We start from the raw sequence: 16,690 nt of genomic DNA on the forward strand, positions 1-16,690 counted from the left end.
CACACTACACTTATTCTTAGGCATATCATTAGAATATGCCATATCCCAGTGTTTCCCCTTGTCCGTTTCAGTTCAGTTTTTGTTTCTTAAACTAGTTTTCATGTTGGACAGCTATGTAGATAGCACTTACTTTACTACTCCATCTTCTGACCTTTGACATGTAATATAATGGTTTAAAAAAAAGCAACAGATGTTAAAACTGGCTGATGCAATGACTAGTGGCTCAGGGGGAAAACACTAGTCACAGTGGAGTAAGGGGGGGATAGCAAGCAAGCCTAGTTTATGGAGAAAAATGTTACTTTGGTTCACACATTGTTGGAATGTAGCTGTCAAAACAACGATTCAGTGACGTGGCCCAATCAGAAGTGTGTATTCAATTCTTGGCCAGCCCATAATCCTTAGCTGCTGCAGTATCCATAGAAACAAACATGACCATTCTTTCAGTGCTTGGCGAAGAAACAACGTAAATCTATGGACACACACTAACTTGTGTGTTGCAAGACTGCATTGCCGTCTGTTTTCTCTCTTTTTGTTGCGAAGTGTCTTCGGGAAATGGACCAATATAGTATTTTGGGACGAATTGGTGAGGGAGCCCACGGTATTGTGTTCAAAGCGAAACATATCGAGGTCAGTCGATTTGCTAATGCCCTCTTGTGCTAGCTAGGATGTAATGCTAACTTTATTTACCTACTGGACTAGTTCACCACATTGTTGTATACATGTAGGATGTTGTGTGGACTTGTGCTGGGGTTATTCCATTGCATTTCCAGAAAGTAGTCAGGCTGAATTAATTTAGTTATCTTGCTACAACAGTTGTGTTGTGTACACAAATGTCATGTGGAAATATGACTGGAACTGTTCTAGACTGGAGAGACGGTAGCACTGAAGAAGGTGGCTTTGAGGAAGCTTGAAGATGGAATACCTAATCAAGCACTTCGAGAGATCAAAGCTCTCCAAGAAATAGAAGACAACCAATATGTGAGTTATTTAAGTGTGCCGTTGAACACAGGCTTTCCACTTAATTCGCTTGTCACGATGACCTGCTGGGATAGAAAGGGTAGCAGCTTATCAATGACTGTAATAATGTTTTGCACAGGTTGTGAAGTTGAAAGACGTGTTTCCCCACGGCACAGGCTTTGTGCTCGTGTTTGAGTACATGTTATCCGACCTGTCCGAAGTTATCCGAAACTCACAGAGGCCTCTCACCGAATGCCAGGTCAAGGGATACATGATGATGCTGCTGAAGGGGCTGGCATTCTGCCATGAGAACTCCATCATGCACCGTGTAAGGACCACACATTACACTCAAATGAAAGGAAATTGTGCGATAACAATGTTGAATTGAGATTTACTCTCAGCAAACAAATATATAGCCGTACAGTAAAGAAAATAAGCATATGTATACAGTGATCGACTAAATGTAGTAGAACCTTCGCTTTTGTGTAGAGAATAATGTACCGCTTCTTTCTCAGCTCAGTGTAATGTTGTTGTTGTGTAATGTATCGTGTTGTTGTTCTCTTTCTCCAGGATTTAAAGCCAGCCAACCTATTAATCAGCTCAACTGGCCATTTGAAAATCGCTGACTTTGGCCTAGCCAGACTCTTCTCTAATGAGGGAGAGAGGCTTTACAGTCATCAAGTGGCTACAAGGTAGGAGTATCAGAGATTGGTTCTCAAATGGGTCTTCCTCATGGGCCTTCAGTGCCTTGAATATAGCAATGCCATATCAGTCCATGACTGTCCACCTAACACAAGCCATCTTGCACAGTAGTTTTTTTTAAAGTGGGGGCCGGGGACCCCTGGGGAGCTGCGAAGGGTTGCTATGGGCCGGGCAGGTTGACAGGAAAGTATAGCGAAATAAAATAAACTTTGTAATCAAATAACTAGGGGGCCACGTCATGGTAAACTTTGGGAACCCGGCCTGATCTAGCAGGTCTGATTTTTACTGTAAAAGATACCAGGACTGTTCAGAGAGCGTTAGTTCACCTTGTGATACAGTATGTCACAGTGAGTGAGTACAGATTCTTAAGTATATTTAAGAAATTTCACTTCGACACAATGACTAGCGACCTGTTAATAATTGCTTACATTTCTTGTTCACTCACAAAAAATCAAAATACAGCCATTAACGTTTGACAACATCTAACAAAAGTGAGTACACCCCAGGTTAAAATCCTGTAAAGAGTGTGTGAGAAGGGGCCGTGTTGGCCCGAAACATCTCGAAATGAAAAGGGATTAAAAGGGATGTCATCAGTGTGCGTTTCAACCTAGCCTTACATTGAACTTTTACACTTTGAGTCTGCACCTGGCTAAAATAGATGGGTGTGAGATTTGAATGAAATCCTATGGAGAGTATCATGATCTGCTTCAGTAGTCACAGCGCATGTTGACATGCATGTTTCTTTAGGTGACGTTCATATTTCCAATGTTGACAACATTCATGCATCCCCAAACCATGTCAGTCCCACTACCATGCTTGACTAGCCAGATGATGCACTTTTTTTGTAAAACTTGACATCTTGACATCATGTGCTGTGCTGGACTGTGCTGCCCTAACGGCTTATGGACCTAGACGACCAGACTATATAGGCCATCTTGTGTTTTTGTGTGTCTTTAATGTGCGTTTACATGTGGATGATGGAGAAGTGTCATGCAAGACAAATTTCTGTGCAAACAGACAATAAAAGTTTATCTTTTCTTATCATCAAAAGCAAATTTGTTTATCTTGGTCTCAAACGAGATGAACAGACCAAGGACATGGATCACTGGAACCATGTTGTGTGGTCTGATGTTACCAAGACAAACAAATTTGCTTTATATGGTGTCAAGGATGTGTTTTAACTTTGAAGCTGCATGAGCTTTTTATGACCCAGAGCCAGAATACTGATGGCTACTGTCTTTTTTTCTTTAGGTGGTATAGAGCACCAGAACTTCTCTATGGGGCCAGGAAATATGATGAAGGTGTGGACCTTTGGTGAGACACGTAAATGTTCTTTAAAAAAAAAAAAAAAAAAGCTACTTTTGGGCTTTCTAATGACTTATTTCATGGGACGGTGTGAACTAGTCACAGGAAATAAGTGAGAGAGAGAGCTGGAGAAGGATTGGGAAATGTTCCAGGCCAGATTCAAACCTGGGTCCCCAGATTAATGGTATGGCACCTTAGCCAGCCCACTGACTCATGACACCCCAAAGACACGTACATACTGTATTCTACTTTTCTGTGAAAGACTCTGCTTACTTATTCGGGCATCTATGTGGTATTCCAATCAGCAAAACTCACACTATACCATCCTTATGACTTTGTTTTGATGAAAATGACACCACAAGACCCTTTTTGTGAGGAGCTTTACATATTTTGAGGTCACTTGATTACTCACTAAACCAACGGCTTCCAAAGCAGTCTAGTTACATGTACTGTAATCAAAGATGGTAGGTGAGTAGAGCCATAGAGATATATGGATGTCTTATCTACACAGATCTATTCGTATATGCCCACGGGTAGAGCAAGATACTCCATAGTGCTGTATTTCATGTCTATGGGAGCAAATGCAGCCTAGGGAGTAGCTATGGAGTGCAGTGCATGCAGGGTCACGTTAATGTATGACTCGCATATACACATCTGGCCCTGTGACTGGTCCTTGCAAAAGGGGGGTTCCGATCCCCTTTATACAGTAGTAGACTATATTGAAGAATCAAAGGACAACATGTTATGTAGGCTTAAGCATGCAGTTAAAAAGCACTGTTAAAGAAGCAGCAGTGTTGCACTATTCCTCTACATGAAAAAAATGGAAAGGCAATGTAACCGTAATCCTTTACCACAACGCCCAGACTGTTCCCTCAGGGTGGGTCTGGGGGAAATCAATCATCTTTGCCGTAATTTGGTGCCGAGCTGCCTGACAGCCGCCTAACCTTAACCTAGCAGCAGGTGGCAGTAGCACACCCTTTAACCTTGAGGAGCACTCAAAATGTTTGTGTGCGTGTGTGTTTTCCAGGGCGGTCGGTTGTATTTTTGGGGAACTGCTGAACAACTCCCCGTTGTTTCCTGGAGAGAATGACATAGAGCAGCTATGCTGTGTGCTGCGGGTCCTTGGAACTCCCAACCAGCGCGTCTGGCCGGTTAGAGAATCCTATCTTAATCTTACAAAGACAGAAACTCTATACTACTGACATGCATGCACACAAATCCTTCAACCCCATATGTCTTGAACATTATCACTTATTCACTGAATTCCCTCCATTTGTTTCCATTTCTAATATTGTTCCCTGTTGTTTCCCTCACATTTCACTGGGTTACGAAGGAGATCACTGAACTGCCGGACTACAACAAGATCACCTTCAAAGAGAACCCTCCGATCCCTCTGGAGGAGATCGTCCCAGACACCTCCCCTCAGGCCGTGGACCTGCTCAAGAAGTTCCTGGTCTACCCGTCCAAGCAGAGGATAAGTGCCAGACAGGTTAGCACAGTTGTCAAACTCTTTCTGTCATTCCGCAAGGGTATTTGTCCTTCCCCTTCTTGTCCAGCATAATTTTAAGGGTAAAAAGAAAGAAAGTGAAATAATAAAAATGCAGTGTTAATGTCAACACTGATCTGAGAATGTATGGACCCAATCAATCTAGTGGTACGCTGCCATATTGGATATAAGACAACCCAGGTTTCCAAGTTCATTTTTGAGGGAAACGGTATTTTAGGCCCAAATTTGGTTTCACATGGAAAATGTATTGATTTAAAATTCTGTTTATAATTTGTTGAACAAGCTGAGGGTTTTATTTTTCTCAGCTGTCAAATTTCACAGTCAGCTGCAGCCATTATTATTACCATACAAATGTGTTGCTGGTATTAGGCTGTCAAGGTGAGGGATGATGTAGTCGAGGTAAACTGTTGCTTTTTCCTGACGGTCACATCCGCATAGCCGCTGATCTTGTAATCTGTGATCTGGATGTAGTTCGAAATCGATACCTTCTTAAAGGCATTAGAAGTCCTGTCTGCTAAGTTCTGTCATGCATACATAAAACTTGAATGTAGATAATACGTCGGCAGAAGACGCTGTTTCGTTATTGTTAAGTCATCTGTTGTGCTGTCTTTGAGGTTATTTCTTTATCCAAGTGGTTTACATAGATGTACATTATTCAAGAGTTGCATATGTACTGTACATTAATACCCCACATTACCAACTGTATTTAAAATGGTAGCTTGCGACAGAAACATGGTAGTAGTTGTCTTCTTAATCTTTCACTCTCATCAGTGACCTGAAACATTTGTTGGCACTGACCATTACCATACCTTTCCTTTGTTGTTTTTTGCAGGCACTGCTGCACCCCTACTTCTTCACGGACCCCCTCCCTGCCCATCATTCGGAGCTGCCCATTCCGCAGCGCGGGGCGAAGCACTCCCATCAGCGCCTGCAGCCCCCCCATGAGTTCTGCATAGATCGACCCCTGCACGAAAGCTTGGTAGATCCCGCTCTCATTCAGGGATATACACAGTGACAATCATCATGCTCTTACAATGTAAACGCTACTATTTATTGTTTGCTTTCGTATGAGCCACTTTGACTTTTTTCAATTGGTTTACCTGTTGCCATCACCATCAGTGACCCCGTGGAATATACAAAGCAGTGAGGCCTCTTCGTAGTAGGCTGTTGCTGTTTCCAGGCCGGCCAACAGTGCTGGTAGACTACCCATTCTTACATCAGTTAGGTTCAGAGTGCTAACTTGCCAACCACTTATATTATATTCCTACTGGGTTGGTTGCATATTAGGATGAACCAGCTGAAAAAAAGAGTCTAGTCTGCACAGTTCGCAGAGAAATCTCACATATTTTTCTGTTTGAATCGCAAACCTTTTTGGTTTGAACACTTAAGTGGGTTATAAGTGCGGGGACGGGAACCGGCATGGTTTTCTGTCGGCCAAACACACCATGTGAGGCGTCACACATCCAGCCATTCAGCTGAAATTCTGTTTGTTTGTTAACAGATTCCCAGAATATCCATTTTTGCTAATGTGCAGTGGGCAAGTTCAACTTCAGGAAATTTGGCCGATGCTTCCACATGTGTTTGAGCGAGAGATAAGAGAAGGTGGTTTTGGATGGGAGAGATGGTGCCTGTCGTGCATGTCCAAGATAAGGCTCTTTCATGGAAGTTCCCCCAGGTTAACAGTTATCCTGGAACAGGCGAAATTTGACCCAGATAATCTGTTGGATTAAATAAATATGGCCTTTTTATTTATGAACTTGTGTGCTGAAAAAAGTAACTGAATTATGAGATGTTGTTACCATCATAATAACTATAATAGTGTACATATGTATATAAACTACCTCATCATTAAATCAAATGTTTATTATGAGGCTTTTGAGCACCATGTGTGATGTTTGTTTCCTACAGCATAAGCTTACACCTCATTGTAAACAGAAGTATTTGTTTTCCATGCGTCATAGAAATATGAACATAACATGACACTTGTACAGTAACATCATTCACAAATTGATGTGCCAAGTCACATTTTCATTACCTTGAACCTTTCTCTGATGAAGGCTATTGTTCACTTCTTTCTTTTTTCCAAAGCCAATCCCTTGTTAAAGGTAATTTAGTCGTTCATTTTCCAAAATGCTGCCCATCCACAAACTTCATCTTCTCATGAGTATTTACTCGGCAATAAACTAATATTTACTAATCTGTCCAAAGCACAGTAAGTTTTGCCGCCAAAGATGTCTATTACTGGTAAATCAAAATGGACAACACAGAGAAGCTTCACCTTTTCATGCATGAAAACTGTAGTTTTCCAAGTCATAAGCAATACTTAGAGATTAATGGTTTTGGTAAATAATCGTGAAAAGGAAAACATACATGAATGAACAGCATAAATTCTGGAACGTAAACAACAAAAAAATAACATTATACCTTTTTAAGTGTTTTCTTGGTTTTGCCAACTGCTAAAAAGACACCTAAGTCTGACCATCGTGCCTTCCTCAGTCCTTCATCTAAGGTTGCTGTGGGCTTTGTACCTATTGTGAATTTCACTTCCTCCATTCGCACTGTCTATTACCCAACTAAAGGCTGCGTTGTTGAAAAGCTATAGAGGAAACACTCAACTGTTATCTTCATACATGCAAACACTGTAAGAGACTAGATGCTATTAATAGTAAATGTCCCCTTATCATTTCGTTATCACGTCAAATCGCCACTGAATGTAGAGCTGTATTAAGCAACGCAGAAAACCTTGCATGGAAGTCTAGACTAGACGCTTTACAGGCTGGGATGCTGCCAGCAATGCGGCCCACAATATTTATGATACTGGATAATCAAATAGTTTTAGGATGAGAGAAAACATAGGAAATCTGGTTATTCAGAAACCATTTTGTTGGAGTTTGTCGGAAGCTATTTCCAAACATGCACAACTCGTACTCTGATGAAGACAAGCTTTGGTAGAATATCGACACAATAAAACTACAACGAAGGTTCATATTGTTTTCCCCCTCCCATTGTCTTCAATGACAACTAATACTCCTAACAAGCCATGCACTCCTATATCAACCACCGTTCCTCTTTCCCTCTTCACCTCCCACACAGTCTTCCTATGAATTTCCCTGAGAAATGAATACACAAAGGGGAAAAAGAACAGTCCACTTTGCCTATCAAATGACTCCCACAACTCCTCCACTGTCTGTCCCCTCTCCCGGGCACCATTGGGGCCATAATCTCCCAGCTTGATTGCAGCGTTTGCCACATTTGCATCCCAGCTCCCACACTCCACTTGCACCGCGGTTCAGTTGGGGTGATATCGACAGATCTCTTTTGCATTCTTGTGCTGCTGCCTGCTTGCCTTTTGTCTACCTGCCTATCAGGTGCTTTCACTCAATTTACAGAGCACTTGCCTGCTAACCTAGTAAAAGTGCTTCACTCTCAAAACTGCCCCATATCATGAACATCCACTTGATCAATGATTTACTTACTGATCCATACAAAGTGAATCTGATACAGTGTGAATTTTGGAAATGTTATTCAATAGCATTATAAAGTACTTGAATATTGTTCCAAGCCCTGAAGTACTTCACATACTAGTAACACAAGTCAAATGCCAGCCTTAGACTGCAAAACTTTTCATGGTAGATGCTCTTGTCACTAACCAGTAACTACATGCGGTAATCCCCAACCTCCATGAATACATTCACATTCAGTGTCGCAAATCATGACAATGTCTTTATGCCAAATTAATTAAACTGATACAAGCAAGCAACAAATCTGATTGATTGAACTTTACTGTACAGTGTTATGACTACAGTCAGTCAGTACAGTCAGTGTTACATGAGCTTCCCTGTAGTGTTAAAAGTAGAGTTAAAGGTGAAAACCTTGGCAAGGCGAGAGGATGAGAAAGCACCACTCTGAGAAGAAGTGCCAGTGACAAGGGCTTCCTGACCCCCAGTGTAACCCACACAGGAGGTGTGTCTTCAACAAGTGTGTGTGTGTGTGTGTGTGTGTGTGTGTGTGTGTGTGTGTGTGTGTGTGTGTGTGTGTGTGTGTGTGTGTGTGTGCGTGTGCGTGTGCGTGTGCGTGTGTGCACGTGTGTGTGTTTGAGAGCCCTCCCTTTGTCCTCTGCTCCTAAACTTTGTCTGTGTCAGTCAGACACTGCTGTCAGTTACCTCTCACCCTCTCTGGCACATGGTATCGCAACGCAAGCCTCTGCAGATCCGCCTGTCACCTGCTTCGACTTCTGCATCGGCATCAGATAGATTCTGCGCTACACACACAGGTAAGCACACTTCACTGTGGTGCACTGCTCCATGTTCATCACTGATGTGCTGAGCAGCAGCGTGCATTTTCAAATTTTGCTTTTCTAAAAGATTTTTTTTTTTTCTTCAAAGTAAAGTTAAATATGGCACCAGCAATGTTTTTGTGCTGTAAGCATTTTGGGATTTGGTGAATTTAAATGTGTTATTTATCTTAAGTTGAAATGAGTGTGCATTGCACTGTGAATTAGGGTGTTTGAGGTCTATATCCAGGCATGACAGCTGTGTAAAATTGAAAATCCAGACAATGTCATTACAAAAATGTGCCACAGGAAGAACATGTTCAAAGACCTCAAGCTACACCAAATTTACATAATAACTTAGATGTCTAATCGAGTTAATTCAAGAGAGCTGTCTGTAAACTTCACTTTAAATGAACATGACAACGTTAGAACTTGATAAGGGACCGTAAAATGGCATAAATCATACAACAGGTTTTCCAACAGATACCTGCGTCTGTTTTCATCTCCAGCAATCACGTCTTTTTCGCAACAAAAAGAAAGCCAACATTTTGTTTTGTTCTGAAATGTGAAAACAGAGGATAAACTAATTGCAGTTTAAACCACTTTGGATAACACTTTAGAATAACCTATAAAACGCTTTATAAACAATTCATAAATAATGAAGTCATTATCAACCAAATATTTGCAAATGTTATGAAATACTATATTGACACAGTAGACACACAGCACAGTTGCATCAGGCCTGGAAGTTTGTCCTCCAAAGACCAAAAGGCATGAAACCACTGGTTATAAATGTATTTAGCAGGCAAACACACGTAAAACTCATCCAGTAGAAGTTGATTCCCACTCCACTGTGCAGTGGAGAACATAGAAATGTTCATTCACATTCACAAATGTTCAGTTCATTCACAAACATCTATAAATGCTTTGTTTATGATCAGTTATCATTATCATGAATGAATGTTAATAAAGTGTTTATAAAGCTGTTTGTGGGTAGTTATTCTAAAGTGTTACCCCACTTTGTATGTAAAAGAAGTAATACATGTTTCTTGTTGGACACTGCAGCAGCAGTGAGAGTATGGAAAGCACCATGGAGACGCCATCGCGCTGGTTGTCCCCGGCGTTCCTGCTTCCCGAGGCCCTGGCTGCCTTCCCACCAGAGTCTGCCTCTGCGTCTGCATTCATGACCCTGCCTGAAGAGGAGCCCTCCTTCTCCAGCGTGGACTCGGACCTCAGTGGCCTCCCCTCAGCCCTCTACACCACCAGCACGGCTGCTGTCCACAGTGGACACACGTCTCACACGGCCTCATACAGACACAGTCCAGGTCAGCCATCTTCTGCCCTCTAATATCACTGATATGAAGTTATGCTAATCTGCCGCATCTAATCTTAATTACTATACGGGTCAAAGCACTCTGTTGATGTAGTAGGCCTACCTGCCAATGCAACGGCAGTTGACATGCAGTGTTTAGAAACTACTTGAAATATTCTACAAAAAAATGAATTGGTTTTGATGATTTTTAATTTGAGTTAATTTACTATCTATTTATATATTTCATAAAATATCAAGGCAATATGCTGCATTGGTCTTTTTTTGGCTAACATACTGTATGTTCATAATACTTGCTGTGATGAAAACAAATTAGTGTAAACTAAATCACAACGCAGAATACATACAATTTTTGCTACTAAAAACTCACTGATATATTGCCCATAATGTGCTTGCAAACATCTTCTAAAGAAGTGCTTCACTCCACATGTTTCTCCTCTTTCCACCAGTGCGTCAGGTGTACCCCTCCCCTCCTTTCCTGAACAACCTCTCCTGGCTGGATGGCTCTGCAGGCCAGCCCCCAGCCAGCTCCTACCCCCAGCTCACCTCCTCCTCCACCTCCTCCTCCACCTCCTGGCACAGCAGCCCTTTCTCCAAGTCCTCCCTCCACCCCAGCCAGCACCACCAACACCACCAGCACCAGCACCTCTCCCCATCGCTCCTGCCCAGCGCCACCTCCCTCTCCTCCCTCAAGTCCCTGAGGATGGAGCCCACACCCACCACCGCGCCAACGCCTGGCCAGGACTACAAGGAGAACCTCCGTCTCCAGGAGTGTGTGAAGGGGGAGAGGCTGACTCCCCATGAGGCAGGGGAGGAGGCTGCACGTCTCCACACTCCCCACCACCACCACCACCACCACCACCTTCTCAGCCCCGCAACAGGGAGGTGCTACAACTACTCCCCTCAGTCTCCCCTGAGCCCCTACGGCCATCCTCACTACACTTCCTACGTGTCTCCCTCGCAAGAGCACGGTGCCTCTGCTGCCGCCGCCACGGCCATCTACCTGCCCTCTTCTTTCTCCCCCAAAATGCGCAACAAAATAGCCCTCTGTCCTCCGGGTAAGTCTGAGCATACGTTTTTGACGCTGTAAATGCAGCACATTTGATTGAACATTTCTATTTCAAACATTTGGACAGTATATTACATTACATTACATTACATTTGGCAGACACTTTTATCCAAAGCAGTCGAGGACATAATCATAGCATAGACCACTTGCAGATACAAAGTGCACAGGTAATGTACAGAACAATAGGTGCAAATGCCAAATGGGGTTGTTTTTTTTAAAAGTACATCAGCACATAGTTAAGTAGAGCAGTGATTCTCAAACTTTCTGAAGAGACCCATATTTTTACCGTTGTAAACTTTGGTGAGCCCACTGCAACCACTGAACGAGAGTAGCCCCACGCTCAACACGACTTAGGGTCTACCCCGGGTCTGGGCCAGCTCAGGCATCAGGTGCAGTAAAAGTCACAAAATAAAAGAGCCTTTACTTGCATCTTGAAGGTTCAGAGAGATGATCCAAGTCTTGCTGCTTCTGGAAGTTGTTTTTCACCACTGAGGGATAATGAGAGAGAAAAGTGTCAACTCGGATCTCTTGGAGTGAGCAGGGGGCAAGGCTAGGTGGTTTGTGTTGGAGGGAGTAGAGCTCTCCTCTCAGTATAAGAAAGGAATTGCCAATGATGTCAGAATGCCAGAAAGACCAATGCTACATATAGTATAGTCATCATAGCCTTTGAGCAGTGGGCAACAGGGCTCCTTCTCTACTAGATGTTTCATATGTGGATTTCAATTCATTACATTTAGCAGACACTTACAATGACTTACAGTGACTTACAATCAACACTAATCTGAAAGGCTCAACAGAGTCACTTCTTCATTTGTTTTTATTTAGAAACAGGAGGAGGATGAGAGCTAGGGGTCGGTGGTGAGTGTGTTTTGACTTGGGTTTGTGTGTTGTGTGCTCTTCCAGATGCAAGAGAATGCGTGAACTGTGGGGCCACAGCCACCCCGCTGTGGAGAAGGGACGGCACTGGCCACTACCTCTGCAATGCCTGCGGACTCTACCACAAGATGAACGGACAGAACCGACCGCTCATTCGGCCCAAGAAAAGATTGGTAAGTGGCCGGTGTTGCGCTTATGCCATGCTTTCTTTTGGTTACACTTTACTTTACGGATCGCTAATAAGGTGGTAATTTCGTATAAATTTCATAGTTATGTCATAGTTATTTCAGGGTAATAACTGTTTGTTTTTAGTAACAACAGCAAAATAACCATACAGTTTCCAGTGCATTGTGTGTGTGTGTGTGTGTGTGTGTGTGTGTGTGTGTGTGTGTGTGTGTGTGTGTGTGTGTGTGTGTGTGTGTGTGTGTGTGTGTGTGTGTGTGTGTGTGTGTGTGTGTGTGTGTGTGTGTGTGTGTGTGTGTGTGTGTGTGTGTGTGTGTGTGTGTCAACAAAGTGTCACCGTGCTGCGAGTCATCAGGGTGTCACCACAATGCACTGGAAACTGTATGGTTATTTTGCTGTTGTTACTAAAAACAAACAGTTATTACTCTGAAATAACTATGAAATAACTGTGAAATTAACATGAAATTACCACCTTATTAGCGATCCGTAAAGTAAAGTGTTACCCTTCCTTTTGGTGGGACTAAATGTGATGTTTCTAAATGTGATCTTGTTCATTATCATCGCTCCATTGTAGCTGGTGAATGACTTTATTCTCCATAAAGTGTGTTGAAAATGTACAAACTCTTTATTGGTAGACATGTGGTGAATTTCCCCCCGGGATCAATAAATGATACTCTACATGTACTCTACTCTACAATTGTTTATGATGGATTAACATAAAAGGGAGTAACATAACATTTATATGATGAAAAAATGATTTAAAAAATGATTATGAAAAAAAAAAAAAATTGCATCTGCACTTGTTCTGTATATTTCCCGTGCACCTCGTTTGAAAGTCACTTTGGCTATAAAGCGTCTGTCAAATGCAATGTAATCTAATGTAATGTAATAAAATGTTTATGATGTTGTTGACAAAATGTAGTAGAGAGGACATTTTTTTTCATAAAATGTCTTCTTTTCTTAATTGTAATCATCCCAATTAATTAAACCCATTCTCTAAAGGTTGTTAGCAAGAGGGTAGGCACCCAGTGTGCCAACTGCCACACCAGCACCACAACCCTTTGGAGACGCAACACCAGTGGAGAACCAGTCTGCAACGCCTGTGGCCTCTACTACAAACTGCACAATGTGAGAGGGCTGATTTTTACTTACACTCTTAAAAATATAGGCCTACAACTCAGAGGGTTAGGTTTGTTTTTTAAAAAGGTTTAAGAAAAAAAAAGTTATATTGAAATTTCTGCAGTTTTCCAAATCCTGGTTACTGAGTTTGTATTCAATGATATTTGAAACAAGCTGCAGAAAACATGGCTTAGTTGAATAAAATGTGCTATGCATTCGAATTAATTAATGTGTGCACATCCCACCGGGTTGGCCAGTCAAAGTAAAATGCAGTAAATTAAAATTTAAAATTGTCCGCTTGACTGCTGTTTTTTTTTTTGTCATTAAAAATAATCTAATGTGGCAGCTACTAGGTCTCCATCAGACAAAGTGACTTTTAATTAAAAAAAAAAACATTTATGTTAACATAAACATACCTTGACTACTTCTTTAATCCCTTGTGTGCCATCAGGTGAACAGACCTCTGACCATGAAGAAGGACGGCATCCAGACACGTAACCGCAAGGTGTCGGGCAAGAGCAGGAAGGGCAAGAGAGGCGGCGTGAGCGAGTCTGACTACTACACCCACATATCCAGGGCCTCGCTGGGGGCCCCAGAGCCTCACAGCCACACGGACTCCTACGTGGGCTCCCTGGGGCCCGCTGGTTCTTTCCTCTCCTATAACCACCACCACTCCTCTCATCACATCATCTCCTCTTCGTCCACCTCCTCAGCCCTGCACCCAGCCACCGTCTCTCTGCCCTACCACCCGTACCACCCAAACACTGGCCTCATACCCACACTCATGGCAGAGGCCAGGGTATGATTAGGGATGTTTTCGCACACCTCAGCTGGCAAGTGCGTTGGAGATGAGGATGGTTGCTGATCAGATAAAACTATAACACCCCCGCACACTGACCAAGTTCGCTTTAACTTTGAGGGAGTTTTATAGTTTTTTAGGGTTTTTTGTGGGGGTTTTATATTTTTTTTATAGTTTTTTTTCTGGAGGCCAGAGTATGAGCAGAGATCTTAGACTCTCTTACCGTCTTACACTGTAGTAACCTTATGAAAGGGATGCCAATAAGCACAGCCACGTGTTTTCACTTGTGATTTTCAAATTAGGGTAGGCAATTCATTAATTATAAAATAATTAATTGATTAATTAAATTAATTAATTGGGCCCCCAAGGAACACAATTGTGTTAAATGGAACACCTAAAATAAAAGGACACATGTTTTACTATGTTGAAGAATTTACCAGGGGTAGTCATACTTAAGTGCGAAGTGCACACCTTGAACTTTTTTTGGAATTTGTTTCTTTACTGTAGTTTTTAAATCCAAGAAGCCCAGCACTTATTTTTTTTAAATACTTTGCATTATATGTTCACTGATGTTGGCACAATCATATTTATTGCTGTGATAAGTGTATGCAATGTGTTCTGTGTGTAATTTCTAACTGTATATATTTGAATAAATCTAAATATTTCAATGTGGTATGCCTTGGAAAAAAATCTGTATTTTTGGGGTTTGTTCTGTCTTGAATTAAAAATAATCTAATGTGGCAGCTACTAGGTCTCCATCAGACAAAGTGACTTTTAATTAAAAAAAAAACATTTATGTTAACATAAACATACCTTGACTACTTCTTTAATCCCTTGTGTGCCATCAGGTGAACAGACCTCTGACCATGAAGAAGGACGGCATCCAGACACGTAACCGCAAGGTGTCGGGCAAGAGCAGGAAGGGCAAGAGAGGCGGCGTGAGCGAGTCTGACTACTACACCCACATATCCAGGGCCTCGCTGGGGGCCCCAGAGCCTCACAGCCACACGGACTCCTACGTGGGCTCCCTGGGGCCCGCTGGTTCTTTCCTCTCCTAGCCATTAGCAGAGCTGGGTCAGGAGGGGACTCATAATACTCCTAGAATCTCTGGTGTCTCTGTGTTTTCAGAGGTTGTTTTTTTTTGTTAACATCAACATGTGATAATCATGCCGAGGCTTAGGTGTGTTAAGTACAACATTTAAGGCCAAACTTATCTGATGAGGGTGGTTGGAGTAACTCCAACCCCAAAATGAGTGAATGAATGAATGAATGAAAACCTTTATTGCCCCGAAGGGAATTTGTCTTGCGCTTTGGGAGCCGTACAATAAACACTGGGACATACAGACAATTACAACAGTACACAAAGACAAGTCTAAAAAACATACAAAAAAGTCTAAAAGAAAAAAACCGGCAATAATAAAACAAAATGAATTATTCTATAGTTAATCTGTCTGAATTTATTTTATTTAAAAGTTGGATGCTTCTAAGCACAAAGATTGTTAACCCTCTATTTGTCTTTAAAAAAAGACAGTGAACGGCCGTTTATATGGACCCCCTTCCCCTCTGTAAATGTACACACTTTAAATCATTGTAAAATAGGCTATGTGTTTTTTGACATTCATGTCATTTTCAAAGGGTAATAGAATTTACAGACATAATTGTATTGTTTCATCACAACCTGCCTTAAAACTGACATCCACTCTGATCAAGGCACTGCTGACAATTCGAATCACACACAATTCTTCTAATGGCTGCGTTACCTTCAGTAATCACTTGTTCCTTTTGTCATTTCCAACAACTCCACAAAATGTAATCAAAATCTGTTCATAACTTTTTGAGTTATCCTGCTGACAGACAAACAAACAAACGAACATATCAACGCCACCGAAAACATAACCTCCTTAGCGGAGGTAACAAACAACTACTTTACATACAGTTTATTTAAAGTGTGTGTACATTTTTTGGCACCCCCTGTATTTACCATACGTCTGGCTTGCTAGGGACCAAACTGCCACTGGTGCCCAGATAGCTAGCTCTAATATTGTTGAACGACTGTTTCCATAATGTAGTAATGTAGAGTAGACAGATGTATGTGCCCCATTACCAAGAAAAATGTTAATCATTTACAACATGACTGCAAATAGGATTTCATTTAAATAAAACATTTGTTTGCCATAGACTGGCTACTATATTGTTGAGGTTTGGTCTGGTGGACGATAGCCTCCTGTATATGTAACGTCCCTGGGCACTATGCAAATCCCTGTTTTGCCATTATGCACCTAGCCTAACTGGCACAGATCCAGAAATGGTATGCATTTAGTTTGATGATCTCTGTTTTCAGGTCAGGTAGACAGCACAAACTTTATGGTAGTCTGGTTATGTCAATAGGAGAGCAAATGGTTGTTTCATTTGCTTTTCAGGAAATACAGTACCTATATTTCTCCCACACAAGCTTGTGTAATATAGCAAACATTAAGACTAGTAATTTTGTTTGAACTGTGTTGTTGCCTGTTGTGGATCTTAAATCACAGTATCTAAGCACTTTCATTCCAATAGATCTTAGTATTGGA

General features: G+C 41.8%; 2 protein-coding genes across 3 annotated transcripts; both read left to right on the top strand.

Annotated features, from left to right (window-relative positions):
* The first annotated feature begins 81 nt into the window (after window positions 1–81).
* cdk20 (cyclin dependent kinase 20) lies at window positions 82–6,350 on the top strand. 2 transcript variants are annotated; one of them, XM_063208757.1, is made up of 8 exons: window positions 82–627; window positions 865–978; window positions 1,217–1,285; window positions 1,528–1,649; window positions 2,911–2,973; window positions 3,992–4,115; window positions 4,298–4,453; window positions 5,304–6,350. In XM_063208757.1, the coding sequence occupies exons 1-8, from the start codon at window positions 553–555 to the stop codon at window positions 5,484–5,486; spliced, it is 906 nt and encodes a 301-aa protein (XP_063064827.1). In that variant the 5' UTR covers window positions 82–552; the 3' UTR covers window positions 5,487–6,350. The 2 variants fall into 2 exon arrangements, with proteins under 2 accessions (XP_063064827.1, XP_063064826.1); XM_063208756.1 differs by having other exon boundaries at window positions 83–627; window positions 1,097–1,285.
* Window positions 6,351–8,618: 2,268 nt separating this feature from the next.
* Window positions 8,619–14,755, top strand: gata1b (GATA binding protein 1b). The gene is made up of 6 exons (XM_063209466.1): window positions 8,619–8,744; window positions 9,810–10,069; window positions 10,524–11,132; window positions 12,047–12,192; window positions 13,205–13,330; window positions 13,773–14,755. The coding sequence occupies exons 2-6, from the start codon at window positions 9,823–9,825 to the stop codon at window positions 14,124–14,126; spliced, it is 1,482 nt and encodes a 493-aa protein (XP_063065536.1). The 5' UTR covers window positions 8,619–8,744; window positions 9,810–9,822; the 3' UTR covers window positions 14,127–14,755.
* The last annotated feature ends 1,935 nt before the right edge of the window (window positions 14,756–16,690 follow it).

Source organism: Engraulis encrasicolus, chromosome 10 (genome assembly GCF_034702125.1).
Source record: "Engraulis encrasicolus isolate BLACKSEA-1 chromosome 10, IST_EnEncr_1.0, whole genome shotgun sequence".
NCBI lineage: Eukaryota > Metazoa > Chordata > Actinopteri > Clupeiformes > Engraulidae > Engraulis > Engraulis encrasicolus.